This window comes from Eulemur rufifrons, chromosome 23, assembly GCF_041146395.1.
Source record: "Eulemur rufifrons isolate Redbay chromosome 23, OSU_ERuf_1, whole genome shotgun sequence".
NCBI classification, from domain to species: domain Eukaryota; kingdom Metazoa; phylum Chordata; class Mammalia; order Primates; family Lemuridae; genus Eulemur; species Eulemur rufifrons.
The window spans coordinates 30,046,213-30,063,414 of NC_091005.1; the positions used below are offsets into that span (position 1 = coordinate 30,046,213).

Here is a 17,202-nt window from a genome sequence, read left to right on the forward strand (position 1 = left end):
TTCTGTTGACTCTCATTTTGACCATCATATTCTTAATTTGCCTACTATGCTCCTATTATGATTTCTTTCCTTTTCCTACCCTCATCTTCCTTCCCTTCCCTTCTTTTAGCATCCTGATTCCTGTTTTGTGAGTTCACCATCATCCTGTATCTGTTTAAAACTGTTAAAATTTTGTCTTAGTTTTCTTTTGTACCCTATATTACCTAGTTTCCTCCAGTTCTCTTTACTTTGTGTTCTACTTTATTGGTTTCTTTTATATTTGGGCCCTAGTTCCAATATGGGTGCCTTTTTATGTTTCATACTAAATCTGAAAGGCCACTTGGAAGCTCTGTGTCTGGGCAGGATCTGTTGATACGTAAGCTTTACCTCGGGTGAATTAGGGAATCAGCCCGTCTTTGACAGAGTATTTGTTCTGGAAGTCTTTACCTGGAGAAAAAAATCTCTTCCGCTTGGCTAATTGGTGCTGGCAGCCCACTGAGCAGATGGGATCACTTTTCCTTATCAAAGTGGCCATACAGTGTCTGACTTTCTTGAATCCAACCATTCACTTAACCTTTGGGAGACGGGAAGCATTGCTTGTATTAAAGGGGCAGCAAAGAGGTTCTAACTCAAGTAGGGTAAGGTAAGCGTGCTCCACCCTATCAGTCCTGCTGAATACGGCTGTGAAACCTGGACAGCATGCATAGAGGACTCTGAAGAGTAAACAGTAGCAAGTGGATTGGAAAAGACCAGGATTCAAAATACCACCAAAGCAGGGAGAGTTTACCATTTTTTCCTGTTATCCTCCAGAACTGGATACAACGCAGCTAACCTGGAAGTGGAAATGGCTACCAGGCCACAGAAGGAGCACCAGGAGAAGCCCTCTGGCTTTGGTTCAAGGGACAGAAAAGGGAACACCCAAACCAAAAATTCCTGTGTTTTCTGTTTCTTTTCTTCATTCTCATGCACTGCAGCCCCCAAACAGTCATGTGGTAGTGATGAAAGCTTGAGGAGCCAACGTTCTGAGGGAAGAGAACCTTTCTCTCTGATCAGTAGAGTTGTGGGACCAGTCTCCATTGATGTTTCTCTTTATGTCCTCTGGTTGGACCCAGGCACAGCTGCAGAAATGTGTAAGGCAGAGTGGAGTAATCAAAGCCCCAGCCCAAAAGAAGAGCCTCAGGAAACCCAGAAAGCACCAGTAGATTGCAGAGGGAAAGGAGTTCAGGAAAGTGAGCCATAAAGTTGCTTATCATCTCCTCGGCTCATCCCTAAGCTACACATGCATTAATCAGCGTAAGAAAGGCTTCTGAGAGCTGAACTGACAAAGACCACCATCCAAGTCCCAGAATGGCCATATGGTGGCATACTTATGGGACAGGTACAGATAGCATTGTAGAGGCTTTGAAAACCAAACTGACATAGGAACCACAGCTCACAGAAGACAGATTGCAGCTTGCAGCCTGAATCTAATTAGGTCAGCTCTCTCCTAAAACAAGAGTGCCAACATTCATAGGATTTAAACAAGACCCAGTCTCATAATATTTCAAAATAGATACAGTACAAAATTACTTGGCATATGAAGAACTAGGAAAATCTCAGTTCTTATGGGTAAAGACAGCAGATACCATTGCTGAAATGACACAGATGTTGGAATTATCTGATAAAAGAGTAAAATATCTATTATGAAAACACCATTGTGGAAACACAACAGGCAATCAGAAATACAGTAGAAACCAATAGAAAAGTTAAAAGTTTCAGCAAAGAAATAGAAGATAGAAGAACCAAATGGCAAGCTGAAAATTGAAAAGTCCAATAACCTACATAAAAACTTACTAGATGGGCTCAATTTTAAAATGGAGATGGCAGAGGGAAAGAGTCAGTGAACTTGAAGATAGAAAATTTAAAATTAATCTGAACCTTGGAATGGGGGTGAGAAGAGGAGAAAGTGTGTGGTGCTAATAAAATATTTGAAGAAATAATTGTTGAACACTTCCCAAATTTGGCAAAAGATATAAACATAATGATTCAAGAAGCTCAGTGAACACGAAAAGAATAAACCCAAGAAATTCTACACCCAGACATGTCATACGCACGCTGCTGAAAAGTGAAGACAAATTAAAAATCCTGAAAGCATCCAGAGAAAACACATTATACGCGGGGGACCATGGAGTCCCAGAAGGAGGTGCCACAATGTTTTTGAACTGATGAATGAAAAGAGCTGCTAACCCAGAGTTCCCTGTCCAGTGAAATTATCCTTCAAGAATGAAGGTGAAATAAAGCATTCTCAGTTGAAGACAAACTAAAGAGAAGTCATTACCAGCAGTTTGTTCCAAAAGAATTCCTGAGGGAAGTTCTTCAGACAGAAATGGTAAATATCTGGGTAAATGTAATAGGTTACTTTCTCCTCTTGAGTCCCTTAAAATGGGTTTGATCATTGAAAACAAAAATTATAACCTTGTCTGTTATGATTTCAAATGTATGTAGATACAACGTATGAGACAGCTTTAACATAAAATAAAGAAAGACAGTAAAAGGACCAAGGATAAAGAAACCTATATGATGGTGTTCTAACATTTGTACCCATGGGATTTGAATTTACAGAGGTAGGTGACTGATCGGACAGCACAGAGAGATCAGTGCCACTGATGGAGACTTTGTTACTCACATTTACTGAGGGAAGGAGATTTGCCGCACCGTGCGGGGCCACAAAGGAAGCATCAGGTTTTGGTTGGTCAGGAGACAGAAGCAGGGGCAAGGGGAAGGCCTAGGCCAGAGACTTTATTAGGGTTTCCATGAGAAAGGCAAGGCAGGGAGGGGTAAACAGTTTAACTCATTGACTGCCACAATAGAAAAAAAATGTTTTCCTTGGGTCCATGACGTTTTATTATGAAAATAGAATAAGAACTTCAAAAACAAAACTATCCTTTCTAATTTAATGAAAAATTTGTTTTTTTTTTTATTGTTTTCTTTGCATGAGTTATATGCAGTTAAATTGTCAATATTAATTGTAACAATAAGAACATCAATAAGTAAGATTTTTCATGAAGCAACTGCAGGGTTTCACCCAGGGAGCCACCCATCACATAACATGTATGCTACAGCATGGCAGCATGAGTTGCCTGCACACCACGCAGCTCCCAAGGTAATAGACATGTGAGTTACATGTGCTTTGTGAGGCCCCAGGCTCAAAACTAGCGTGAGTTAAATACAACTCATATGCCAGTTAATGTGTTAAGATTGGCTAGTTTGAATAATCCCAATAGGTTTTATAGGGACTCTCACTACTTGTCTGGTACCTGGCCCTAGGTTGATTTAAAGCAGGGTAATATGGGCTTGGTGTGTGAGTTAGGTAAGGAACTGAGTAGGGGCAGGGCACTGGATCCAGCAGTCTGCACAGGAAAGGCGTGCTCCAGACAAGCTCTCCGCTACCCCTAGAAATTAGCTACCCCTGGGATGGGCAGTCTCTCTCCAGGTCTGAAAGGCCTGCAAAGATGTGAGAACATAAGATACAGAAAATAAAAAACATGATTAGTGCAGGTGGTAAGATTTTATGAAATGATAGAATATTGATTATAAGTGGACTGTAAAAATTATGGATATTGTAATTGCTAGCTGACTACTTAACTATATGAATAGATACAGTAAAATTATAATACTAAGAATGTTGTATAATGCAAGAGAAGTCCAGAAAGGGAGAGCAGGAATCAAATATAGGGAACAAACAGGAAACAAATAAAATGGAAGACTTAAATCCAGATTTACCAATAATTACATTAAAAACAGATAGTAAATAAAAGAGATTGTCAGAATGAATTACAAACCTATAACCCAACTATATGGTGTCTTTAAGAAACTTATTTAATATTTCAAGTGTAATAATATAGGTAAGTTAAAGGAAAAGCATGTATCATACAAACATTAATCAGAAGAAAACTGGAGTGACCATATTACTGTCAGTCATAGTAACCTTCAGAACAAAGAAAATTACCAGAGCTAAACGGACATTACGTATTAAGATCTATTCAGGAAGACATTATATAACAATTCCAAATGTGTATATTCCTTACAGTAGAGCTGCAAAATATGTGAAGCAAAAACTGACAACTGAAAGGAGAACTTGACAAATCCACAGTTACAGTTGGAGACTTCAACACTCTTCTCAGCAATTGATAGAAGATAGAACCATTAAACAGAATCAGCAAGGATCTAGAACTCAACATCACCATCAACCAACTGGATCTAATACACATTTACAGAACATTCTACTCAACAACAACAGAACACATTCTTTACAAGCATCAGAACTATCAAGATGGACTTTATCCTAGGCCACAAAACAAATCTTAGTAAATTTAAAAGAATTGAAATCATTTTATGTTTTGATGAAAGGAATCAAACTAAAAATCAGTAACAGAAAGTTACAGGAAAATCTCCAAATACTTGGAAACTAAACAAGTAAACACTTGTAAATAATTGATAAGTCAAAGCAAATTTTGAAAATGCATTGAACTAAAAGAACATACAATGTATCAAAATTTGGGGATGCTGCTAAAGCAGTGATGAAGGGGAAATTGATAACACTTGAATGCTTACATTAGAGAATGCAAATTACTAATATCAGGAATGAAACAGTGTATCATTGCAGACTGCAGACTTCAAAAAGATAAGGAAATACTACAAACTCTACATTAATGAATTTGATAACTTAGGTGAAATGGACCGATTCCTCAAAAGGCACAAACTACCATGACTCACCTAATATAAAATAGCTGATTTAAATAGCCTTAGATAGATATCAAGGAAATTGAATTAATAATTTTTAAACTCCCATAAAAGAAATCTCTAGGGCAAGCTTGTTTCACAGGAGAATTCTACAAAATGTTTTCAGAAGAATATCAGTTTTACAGAGTCTCTTCCAGGAAATACAAGAGGAGAGAACACTTCCTAACTCATGTATAGCCAGTATTAATTAGCCTGATGCTACACCCACACAAAAACCTAACCAAAAAGGAAAACTATAAAGTTCTTTATGAATATAAATGCAAAAGATGCATAAATTCTTAACAAAATAATTGCAGATAGAATTCAATATATAAAAGAATTACACACCATGAGCATGTAGGGATTATTCCAGGGATGCATGGCTGGTTCAGCATTCAAAAATTAATGTGGCCGGGCGCGGTGGCTCACGCCTGTAATCCTAGCACTCTGGGAGGCCGAGGCGGGTGGATCGCTCAAGGTCAGGAGTTCGAGACCAGCCTGAGCGAGACCCCGTCTCTACTAAAAAATAGAAAGACATTATATGGACAACTAAAAATCTATATAAAAAAAATTAGCCGGGCATAGTGGCGCATGCCTGTAGTCCCAGCTACTTGGGAGGCTGAGGCAGTAGGATCGCTTAAGCCGAGGAGTCTGAGGTTGCTGTGAGCTAAGCTGACGCCACGGCACTCACTCTAGCCTGGGCAACAAAGTGAGACTCTGTCTCAACAAAAAAAAAAAAAAATTAATGTAACCCACCACATTAACAGGCTGAAGAACAAAAAAAATCACAAGATTATATTAATTGATGTCATAAAAGCATTTGACAAATTTCAATACCCGTTCATGTTCCTAGAAAGCTAGGTAGCTTCCTCAACGTAATAAAGAACATCTATAAATACAGTAAAAATATGGTATAATCTTAAAAGAGAAAGAAAAGGAAAGGAAGGGAAAAAAAAAGAACATCGACAGAAAATCTCCATCTAACATCATTCTTTATGGTGAAAAACTGAATGTATTTCCCTTTAGATCATGAACACAGCAAGCATGTCAGCTCTCACTACTGCTCTTCAACATAGTGCTGGACTTTGTAGCCACAGCAGTAAATAAAGAAAATAAAAATACAAGGAATATAAATCAGAAAAGAAAAAATATTTGTAGATGACATAATTGTCTACATAGAAATTCCCAGGAAACTACATGCACAAAAAAAAAAATCCTAGGAATAAGTGAGTTAAGGAAGATTGTAGGATACGTGATCAACATGTAAAAATCAGTCGTATTTTTATATACTAGCAATGAACACATAAGAAATAAAATTTAAAATACAGTACCATTTACAATCACTCAGAAAAATGAAATTCTTAAGTGTAAATCTAGCAAAACATGTACAGGACTTGGTATGTTCAACGCTAAACATGCCGATGAAAGAAAGCAAAGATCTAAATAAATGGAGAAATGTACCAGGTTCACGGATCAAAAGACTCAGCAGATGTAGGTTACCATCCACATTGATGTCAGTTGCTGACACACAGTTGTCAGCACAATAGTAAGGTATTTTGTAGACTGTAGATAAGATGATTCTAAAATTTGTATGGAAAGGCAAAAAAAATAGAATAAACAATTTTTAAAAGAACAATAAAATGGGAGCCGTCACTACCCAATTTCAAGACATCCTACAATCACAGCAATCAAAATGGTGTGGGATTGGCAAAGGGACAGTTACAGAGATTGATGGAACAGAATAGGGAACCAGAAGGAGGGCCACACAAGTCTGGCCAACTGATTTTTGACAAAGGTGCAATTAAATGGTGAAAGGATAGTCTTTTCAAGAAATGGTGGTAGAGCAATTTAATATCCATAAGCAAAGACAACCTCAGCTTAACTCATACCTTATACAAAAGTCTACTCAAAATGGGTCATAGATTTAAATGTAAAACTTAGAAAATAATATAGGAGAAATCTTTAGGACCTACGATTTTATGAAGGAAAAAAAAAACCAATAAACTGAACTTTCTTAAAATTAAAAACTTATCACAAAACACCCTGTTAAGATGCTGGGAAAAGAAACTATAGCTAGGAGAAAACACTGCAAGTTACATATCTGACAAAATACTCACCTACAATGTATAAAGAACTCTCAAAACTCAATAGTAAAATACAGTCCAGTTAGAAAATGGACAAAAGGAATAAGCAGACATTCAGCTGAAGAGGGTATATAGATGGTAAACTAAACATACGCTTACCACGTGACCCAGCGGTTGCCCCCCACCCCCCGGGCATTTATCCCTGAGAAATGAAAACTTGAGTTCACATAAAAACCCATGCTTGATTGTTTATAGCAGTTTTATTTGTAATATTTCCAAACAGGAACAACTAAAATGTCCCTCAGTAATAGATGGTTAAAAAACTGGTTCAGACGTACCATGGAGTACCACTAAGTGGCAACAAGGAATGAATTATTGATACATGCAACAACTTGGATAGACTTCAAGAACATAAGCCAACTTCAGAAGTCACATGTTGTATAAATACCATTTATATAAGAATTATAAAGATGAAAAAAGATTAGTGGTTACCAGGAGCTAAGATGGAAGAAGGTATGAGTGGGTGAGCATGACTGTACAGAGTAACATGAAGAAAATGTTTGTGGTGATGGAATAGTTCTGTATCTTGCCTAGTTTCACGAAGCCATGTGATAAAATGGCATAGAACTATGTATACATAATGTGTTGATGTAAATGTCCTGATTTTGATATTGTATTATAATTATGTAAGATGTAGTGATCAGGGGAATCACTGGATGAAGAGTACACAAGATCTTTATGTACTAGTTTTGCAACATCTTATGGACCTGTAACTATTTTGAAATAAAATGTTTAAAAAAAAAAAGCCACAACCTTAATGCAGTGTAATTTCAAACGAGTGATAGCTAAATGTTGCTTGTTTGAAGATCTTTGGGGATGCTGACATCAGTGTTTAACGCTGCTGCTCATTCAGGAAAAAGGGATGATAAGTATACTGGAACTTTGTGTTTAACTCAGTTACCATGTTAACAAAAATAGCAAACTGCCCCATTAAAAGACAAAACTCCGCTGTTCAGCACCAGTTATCTCTGTGCTTCACCACCAAGACCACAGGCACTCCAGGTGCATTCAGAAGGATGCAGGGAGCCAAGAAATCATTCATACTCTTAGGAGGCACTTTTTCTCTGTGACATTTTCCTCATGTTTCTGGCGTTGATGTTGTAGTTCCTGATTATAGATGCATAAGGAATAGGTATACACATGTTTGAATATAAATTCTAACTGAAGAAGTGTGGCCATCAACGTAGCAACTGTATAGTAGGCGCAAGCTTATAAAGCCTCTGACTGGAGCCGCACAGGTTGAACTTTTAAATAACATCATTTTTGGGAATACCATTCTAATTTTAGTTTGTAGATCAGGTATCACCAGGCTCATTTCTTACAAATGTCTGTCCAGAATGGTTTCACTAGTAAGTAACAATGTCATTCATATTTAGTAAGCACTTACTATGTGCAAGGCCCTATTGTCAAGACTTTCACATTCATTCCCTCAGGACCCCTGCAATTGCACTATCCTCATCTCTTTTACAGTTGAAGAAACTGAGCCTAGAAAGATTAAGTAATTTGAGCCATTCATATGGCTGGAATTTGAGACTAAGACACTGATTTGAGAACCAAAGTTATTAACAGATATGTTCCACTGTGTGTGTGTGTGTGTGTGTGTGTGTACACGCGTGCGCTTGCTTCACACTTCTGCCTCCAGTGGCAGCCTGATTGTTAAAGAACCCGAATCCCTTTCTTGCCACTTGCAGGCCTCCTTCAATACCGACATCTGAGAATGTCCGTAATGTCCAGCATTTTCTGCTTCTGTTAGGTCTGCATTTAGTTTAAACAGGCTGGTCTTCTTTAGAAAATAGACGTAGAGTTATTATATGTAGGATATAGATTGTTCCAACCAGCTGGAAAATTTTTTTTTCTTATATCTTGTTCTTTCTAAATGCCTTCAAGAAATCTGGAGGCCAAGAATGGTTTTTGTTATATCTGGAAATCAAGGGTCATAGTATCAAGGGAAAAGTCAAGGCTTGTTCTCTAGTAAATCATTTGATTTGATTGTTTTATCTCTTGATTTTTGTCCTGGTAGTAACTGGTAGCAAGCAAAGATGTTTGTTTATTATGGATGTAAATAAACCCAGCTTTGTAATTACATGTGTAACTTAGTACGTGCTGTAAGGAGCTTTTGTAAATTGATCTGATTTCTTGTGTTCTCTTTCTTTGTAGGAATATATTAAAGGCATCTGTGAACCTGAGCTAGAAGAAAGAGAATGTTACCCCAAGGCCATGCACTGCATTTTCGTTGGGGCAGAGAGCCTGTTTCTGAAGAGCTTGATTCAGGATACTTGCGCCGACCTCTACATTCTGGATATCGGCCTGCTTGGCATCCGAGGAAGTGCCGAGGCCGTAGTCATGGCCAGGAGTCACATTCAACAGTTTGTAAAACTCTTTGAGAATAATGAGAACCTACCCAGCAGTCAGAAAGAATCAGAGGTGAAAAGGGAATTCAGACAATTTGTTGAAGCCCGGGCAGACAATTATACAATGGATTTGTTAATTTTGCCCACTTCATTGAAAAAAGAACTTCTGACGCTCACACAAGGTGAGGAGAATCTATTTGGAACAGATGATGATGTTATTGAAATTAGAGATTCTAAACAAACAGAGTTTACACAGGATGCTGCCACGGGGCTAAATATTTCCAAAGATGAAATTGTTTTGCAGGAAGATGAAAGAAATAAAGCTGGGACTCCTGTTACTGAGCTTACAAAGCAAATGGACTCAATCTTTTCTAGCTCACCAGATGTGCTTTTTGTTCCAGTAAATGGTCTAACCGCAGATGAAGAAGCGCTTTCCAAAGAGAGAGTTTGTTACAAAAGGCGATCTTCTGATTCTGAAGAAAGACATACCAAGAAGCAGTTTTCTTTGGAAAATGTTCAAGAGGGGGAGCTTTTACATGAGGGTAAGACCTCAGTGGGAAATGTAATCATTGACCTATCTGATTCTTCTCCCGGCTCTGAAAATTTAAGTCCAGACGTAAAAGACACTACTGCGGAGATGGAATACAACATCCTCGTGAACTTTTTTAAAACCATGGGCTATTCCCAAGAAATTGTTCAAAAGGTTATTAGGGAGTATGGGCCATCTACTGAACCATTATTGCTCTTAGAGGAAATTGAAAAAGAAAATAAAAGGTTCCAAGAAGACAGAGAATTTTCACCTGGTACTATGTGTCCAGAGAGCAACAAAACCAAAAATAAAGGTGTTTCTAACAGCATAAAGGAGCTTACGACAGATTCCACTCCAAAGAAAACACAGACTCACACACAGCAAAATATGGTAGAAAAATTTGCTCAGTTACCATTCAAAGTAGAAGCTAAACCATGTACCTCAAATTGCAAAATTAATACTTTCAGAACAGTGCCGACAGAACAGAAACATGAAATCTGGGTTTCAAACCAGGACTATGTTCTTAATGTAGACCTTGAAACTGATGGCCTCTCACCGTCTGTTGCCTCATCAAGTCCTAAAGAAGTCCATTTTGTTTCAAGGGGAGCTTCAAGTCACCAGCCCAGAAGTCCAGCTTTTCCTGAAAATGGTTTGCCGCATCAAGTAGAACCCTTGTTTCCAAATAATATGAAATCTACCTGTGAAAAACATTCAGGATGTTGTAACTCTCCTCAGTCTAAGCCAAATTGTCCACCCCTTTCTCCACCAGTGCCACTGTCCCAGCTACTACCTTTGGTTACCGATGCAAGGGTGGCAGGACCTTCTGATCATATTGATTCCTCAGTTACAGGGGTCCAAAGGTTTCGAGATACTCTAAAGGTACCCTACAAGCTGGAATTAAAAAATGAACCAGGGAGAACGGATTTGAAGCACATTGTTATAGACGGGAGCAATGTTGCAATTACGTAAGTCCACTCTGCAAATTATTTTATAGTTTTAAATAGGACCCCAAGTAATGTCTCAGAATTATATATGTATATAGGAACTATGGTATGCATTTGTCTAGTTGATCTCTATATCCTTACCAGGGGGGGATTGTAGGGGACAACCAGCTGGTTGGAAAGGTTTTCATTCCATCTTCTGGAGTTGTGAACTTTGCTTCACCCTGCTGAACTTATATTTCTAAAGACAAGAGATTATAGAAAATTTACCTTTTCACATTACATTGCCTGGTGATATGCAGTAGAGAAACTTTAAGTCATTAGGGTCTCAACACTATGAAAACCGTTAGATTCTGAATATAAGGATGGAGATTTGGGTTAAAAAAGATTTTTCTGTCTTGTTATGCTGGAATGCCTGTTTTCTAGCCAGGAGTGTACAGTGGTCATAGGTGGGATTCACTTCTGTTGGTGGAGCAATCGCAATTTCCTTTGTAAGGAAATTGGTCAGTTTGAACTTCATTGTGGGCCTCTGCTCTTGCTAAAAGTTTGTAATGTTTGCTTTTAGTGAAAGAGTTGAAACCATCATTTCTATTTAGCCTGACTTAGAACCACTCTTAGCGTTTTGATTTTATACCTGTGGTGTGGGACTGGGTTTTTTTTCTAAGGGGCAGTTTAATATCCTGGCTAAGAAGAGTATTAGGGTCAGTCTCCAGCCCACTGTGGACCAGCTGTTTGATTTGGAGTAGGTCACTTCCCTCTGAGTTTCAGTTTTGACCTGTCCTTAAGGACATCTTTATCGTGCCATTTCCCCAGCTGGCAGGTAAATTTGCCTTCTTTTTTGATAGCCAGTCACCGTGTTGTTAAAAACTTGAGACAAATTAAATTTGGCAGAGTTTATTTGAGCAAGGAATGATTTATGAATCAAGCAGGCAGTACCCCGAACCAGGAGAGGTTCAAAGCCCTGCCCAGCGATGTGGGCAGGCAGTATTTATAGACAGAAGGAGGAAGTGACCTACAAAAACAACCTGATTGGCTACGGCTCTGGATTTGCCTTATTTGGGCATGGTCTGATCATTTCTCAACCTGTGATTGGCTGAGACTCAGTTGTTACCCCCCCCCCCCGCCCCCCTCCCCCCCGCCGCCACAAGAGGGTGCTCTTGTTAGGTTGCAGTTTGTTTACATACTAAGTTAAGTTAGTTCGAAGTTCCCTATGTTTGAACTCAAGATAGGGAGGCAGCATTTGTAATTTTTTGTTTTGTGAGTATTTTTAATTAGAATTTCTGAATACACAAGGTAATGCAATGAATCCCCATGGGCTCATCACCCAGCTTCAACAGTTACCCAACTCTTGACCAATTTTGTTTCAACCATAACCTCACCTACTGCCCCATTATTACTTTGAAGGATATCTCAATATATTATTTCATCCACAAACATTTTAGTATGTATTTTTAAAAGTACAAGGATTCTTTTGCTTTTTATTGTTTGAATGAATTACTGATCCTTTGTTTTGCTGTTAAAAAGGAAAAGAAAATGCTAGCATTTCAGATGTTAAAGTTTTGAAGATAGGCAGTAAAAATATGTCATATGCTTGTCTTCATTTCCAAGTAACACTGTTGATTGTCATTTCACTTTGCTTTTTTGGCAGCCCTGTTGGGGGAAACCCAGCAAATGACCCGTAGCTGCATAGCATTATCTAAGTAAAAATGTGAAACCTAATTTCAGTCATCCGTAGATAGTCCAAGCCTAGCACTAGTTCCTCATTGTTATGATTTCTTGAGCCAAATGATGGTAAAAAATTTAGGTCACAATTGTGAGTAATACTAATCCTTTTTCACTTTTCTGTATGTGGAAAGATTTCCCAAATTGGTGTTCAAAGAATCAGAAATGCAAATTAACATAGAATAAGCAGTGATAATGATACTTTAAAAAACCCTTTTGGAGTAGTAACTAGCGTATTTCTCAGAGGGGTCACTGTTGGAATTCAGAGTGGTGCCATCTGTCCGTGACAGGAAGTCCTTTGTATCTCACCCCCCCTTTGCCCACAGTTTTCCTCCGCAGACATTGTGACACCCCACGTATTTCCTAACACCCTGGAGTACAGCACCAGCTCTTGAAAACCTCTGGTTCGTGCACTAAGGGAAATGTGCGAGCTGACTTTGTTAATGTTTTTGAAAACTGATGATTTGGGGAGGATTTGCATTTTCTTCGAATTCACAGATGTCTCAGTTTAAAAGCAACACTTTTACAAAAGGATGTGTTCCCCTGAGAAGACAGACTTATACTTAATTTGATGTAGAGTGATCTGAAAATATCAGTGATTGAAATTAACCCTTATTTTAGGGAAGAAACTGCTTAATGGGTATAGGGTTTTATTTTGGAGTGATGGAAATAGTTGGGAACTAGATGTAAGTGACGGTTGCACAGCATTGTGAACTTAGTAAGTGCCATTTAATTGGTCACTTTAAAATGGTTATTTTTATATTATGTGAATAATTTTTTTTAAGTTGGAAAAAAATCAGCCATTATTTTCCATTAGTTGCCTCAATATTAAGCGTGAATTAGATTAGACCAAATTCCATGAGGGAACTGCTTCGTATCTATGCTATTCACTGAACTACCCCTACTATCCGTAGCCCCTGACACACAGTAGGTACTCAATCTTAAGATTTGTTGATGAATAAATGAATTAAAGACAAAGATAATTTGGTATTTTTCTTTTCTTTTTTAAGAGATGGAATCTCACTGTGTTGCCCAGGCTGGACTCGAACTTCCGGTCTCAAGTGATCCTCCCATTTCAGCCTCCCAAGTAGCTGGAGCTACAGGAAAGTGCCACTGTGGCCAGTTTAGGATTTTTTAAGTGGCTTTTTACCACCCGTTTGTAACTTCATAGTTGCTATTCCAATGATCAATTTAGATTAAATTTTAACTGAGCCCATATTTTTAATTCAGCAAATATTTGTGATCTTAAAGCTGAAACGCCTGTTATGTGTGTATTGGGCACTGTACTTTATTTTTAAAAAATGTACTCTTCACACCTATAGTGCAAGGAAAAAACCATAATGTATATAGCATGAAATGGCTTAAAAATCTTGTCCAGGGGTATACAGATAATGAGATTTGGGCCCATAATGTCTCTCCCCAGACCCCCCACACACCCTGTTTTCTCCAACAGAAGTTGAGGTTGGGATTTTCAGGCCCTGGCATCATTGGATACTTAAGTCTTGAGTTGCATAAGCACTGATGAGTAAACCTCACTCATTTGACCCAACTAGTTGGGGGAAGTAGTTAAAAGGAAATTTGGGTTCTTAAGCAATAGGATCCTTTTGTGTGAACCGTGCCCTAAAGCAGCCCAAGCCCACCCTTCCCTGTATTTCTGCAAAGCCTTTGTTTACTTGCCTGTCTAGTGTGATGTCTGCAGCTTATATACACCCGTGAGAAATTCCGAAATACCCTACTTAATGCTGCCAATCATGTATATCTTCACTTGGTTTTTTCCCCCTTGTCACCATAAATGAGTCAAATGATGAGTAAGTGGAAATTGTTTGCGGTGTATAGCTAGACAGCACAGTGGTGGCCAAATAACATTTGGGCTTTGTCAGTCTGAAACTGTAGCATACGAGCACCTGACTTATCTAGGTTGATAATTTTCCGTGTAGATGAGATTTGCCCCTTCACTTGCTACAACTATATATTTTAACCATTTTTATGCTAGTCTTTCTTTATTAGGTTCCATGGCTGGTTTTATTAAGTGGAAGCTATAGAAGGAAACCACTTTTTCCTGGGTAACTCAGAAAGGGCTTTCCACTCTTTCCCCACACTGCCCTGTCTGATTCTATGACTGCCATGAGCTATGTGTCACCCATCTCTCCTCTGCTTTTGACACTCTTCCTTTTAGTTGACTGCCTGCTATAATATGGGAAACAACCTGATTATATAACTTGTTACCAATTATATGGAAACAGTAGTTTAAATCTCTCTTAAGAGTGTGCACACCTGGCCTTCCAGGTCTAATAGCTGTTCATTCTGCATTTGGAGCTGGGAGCCCCAGAGCTTTGGCCTTCCCATAAGTAGAGAGGTGTTACTGTATGTAAACTTGGTATATATACTTTGTCTCTAGGTCAAAATAGACAGTTGGTCTGGGTTTACCTGTCAATAAGCTGCTCTGGTTTGATTGCAAAGAGGCTAAGAGACAGTGATGATATGATTTTATCACTGGGAATAACACTTTGGAACTTAGTTTAGAGCTGATGTTTCTAGAAGCTCCATTTATTCCTCTCTGAGCTTTTCCAGGTTTATGGAGTTCATCTATTTGCATTTCTGCCCTTTCTGTTCAGTGACTCAGTGGAATGGAACTGGGCACTCTACCTCTCTCCAGTTTGTACTGTTGCTGTCAACAGATGCATTTGAGGAAAAGTACATAGTTGAAGCACTGGTGAAGAACCAAGGAGGCACTTTACAAACTTTTTCAGTGCATTTCTCTCAGGGGGTATCATTTTGAGGACTAAACACACATATCCCTTGGTTTTTCTAAGAATCAGTAGGCTTGAGGACATTGGTGCTTCAAGATGGGAGTCTGCCAACCTCCTCATTTGCCAGAAAATTAATAAATTTCTCTTCTCCCCTCCTCCAAAAAAAACCCGAAACAAACAAGAATCAGTAGGCATTTGTATTGTGACTTGTCTTTTTTAAGGCTGTCGTTGACAGTAACTTTAGGCCTGTCCTTGTAGTTAAGCATTTAGAGTAATAGATGATTTATTATTTTTTAAAGATTAAAAAGGGCCTCCTTTTAAAAACTACCAGTCTTTTTTCTAGTAACCGATGTTATATTTTTGCTACATTCTTGCCATATTTGAGTGCTTTTAGGATAAATCACTCCTGAATTATTTCATCAAGAAAACGTTTGTTTACTTGCATATATTTTCTGGGATAAGATCCTCTGCAGTTTCTTATTTGTGGTTCCCTGAAAAAGAGAGTAGACTTTAGCCTCTAAAAAGAGTTCGTGAGCAGCTTTTCTAATTCTCTCATGGCATTAGATGTTTGTGAGTGTCCAGCCCATTCCTGTTCTCAGGGACGTAGGTGCACAGGCACCGCTGTGCGGGAGTGGAAAGGGCCCTGGCCAGGAGTGAGGACGCTTGAGTCTGACTCTGCTCCTCCACCCTCTGGCTGTGCACCCAGGGCAGGTCACTCTGTCTCTAAGTGTCTCCTTCTCATCTCTCACGGGAATCTAAATTCGTTCTGTCTCTGTGGTTCTGGTGCGCCATACAAGATAGGAAGTCAGAGGAGAGGGAGGAGGCTGATAGAGGGCCTGTGTCTAGAGATAGCTTCATAGAAGAAGAGAGACTGGAATTCAGTCCTGGGGGCATTTGAAGAAGGAGCAAGGGAAAGGTGCGAGAACACTGACCACAAAGAAAGCAACAAAAGGAAAAGCTGAGAGACCAGGAGGGGCAAGATGGCGGGACCATCTGGTCAGAACTGAGTGTGTTGACAGATGGTAGCGGGAGGCTCACTTGGCCAGATCCTTCCTGACTGGTCAGAGGAGGAGTGGACCTAGAGCCAGGCAGAGGATCTGTGTTAGAAGGACAGTGTTGCTGACGGCCCTGAGCACAATCAAAGGTCTCGGGCTGCTTTCAGAGGTTAGTCTAACTGGCGTTTGCAGGGTGGCTTGGAATTAGGAGAGCCTGGGTTTAACTTGGGGCACACGTGTCCCTGATGGCAGGACTTTCAAGTGGAATAAATATTCGTGAAGCAGTTTTGATGTGTGGTACCAGACATGGAGAGAAGTCAGGACTGAAGATGCAAAATTTACTGTCACTCGAATATAGGTGATCATTGAAGCAGTGAAAATAGATTATGCTAATCTCATAAACTGTAGCATCACAGTTTGAGATTTTGATATTTTTTTCTTTTAATACCCATGGGTAGACAAACAGATTATTGCCTACAGAATTTTAAACTTAAAAAACACTATTCTTTTTTACCTCCACCTCTGGAGAATAAAATTTAAATATTTTTCCTTGGTTTTGAAATATGCCACTGTATTTTGGGGAGAGTGTGCATGTTTTAATCCTCTGTTGTTTCTTGTTTACCTTTTTCCCCTGGTTTCTGCTCTCTTCAACAAAATCACTTTCCTTGGCCCCCAGTTAGTTTCATTTGAGCCCTGCCCTCAGCTTACTTCCTGTAAGGTGTGAACTGGGTAAATTTTGCCTTTCCCCAGGAGGGTGGAGCCATCCTGAGGCCGGAGGCAGCTGCAGCCTTGGACACTGCAGTGGTGATAACCATGTCCCATTTGCACCCCATTCCTCCGTCATAGAGTCAGCGTCAGCACAGCTACTAAATTGTTTCTGCTTCGGCAACAAATCTCTTACTAAAGTTCATAAAGGTACTTCAGAGGCCAATGACGCGGCAGGACTTAAAAATAGTATTTTTCCCCCAATAGAATGGGCTCTTTTTTAAAAAAGAAAAAGTACAATAAGCAAGTATTACCATGAAGTTCA

General features: G+C 39.0%; 1 protein-coding gene across 1 annotated transcript in view; it reads left to right on the forward strand.

The window, feature by feature from the left end:
* N4BP1 (NEDD4 binding protein 1) overlaps window positions 1-17,202 on the forward strand; it is a 55,616-nt gene that overhangs the window by 24,806 nt on the left and 13,608 nt on the right. Inside the window, exon 2 of the mRNA XM_069456748.1 lies at window positions 9,042-10,729. Within this exon, the coding sequence (XP_069312849.1) occupies window positions 9,042-10,729 (1,688 nt within the window). The remainder of the gene's footprint in view (window positions 1-9,041; window positions 10,730-17,202) is intronic.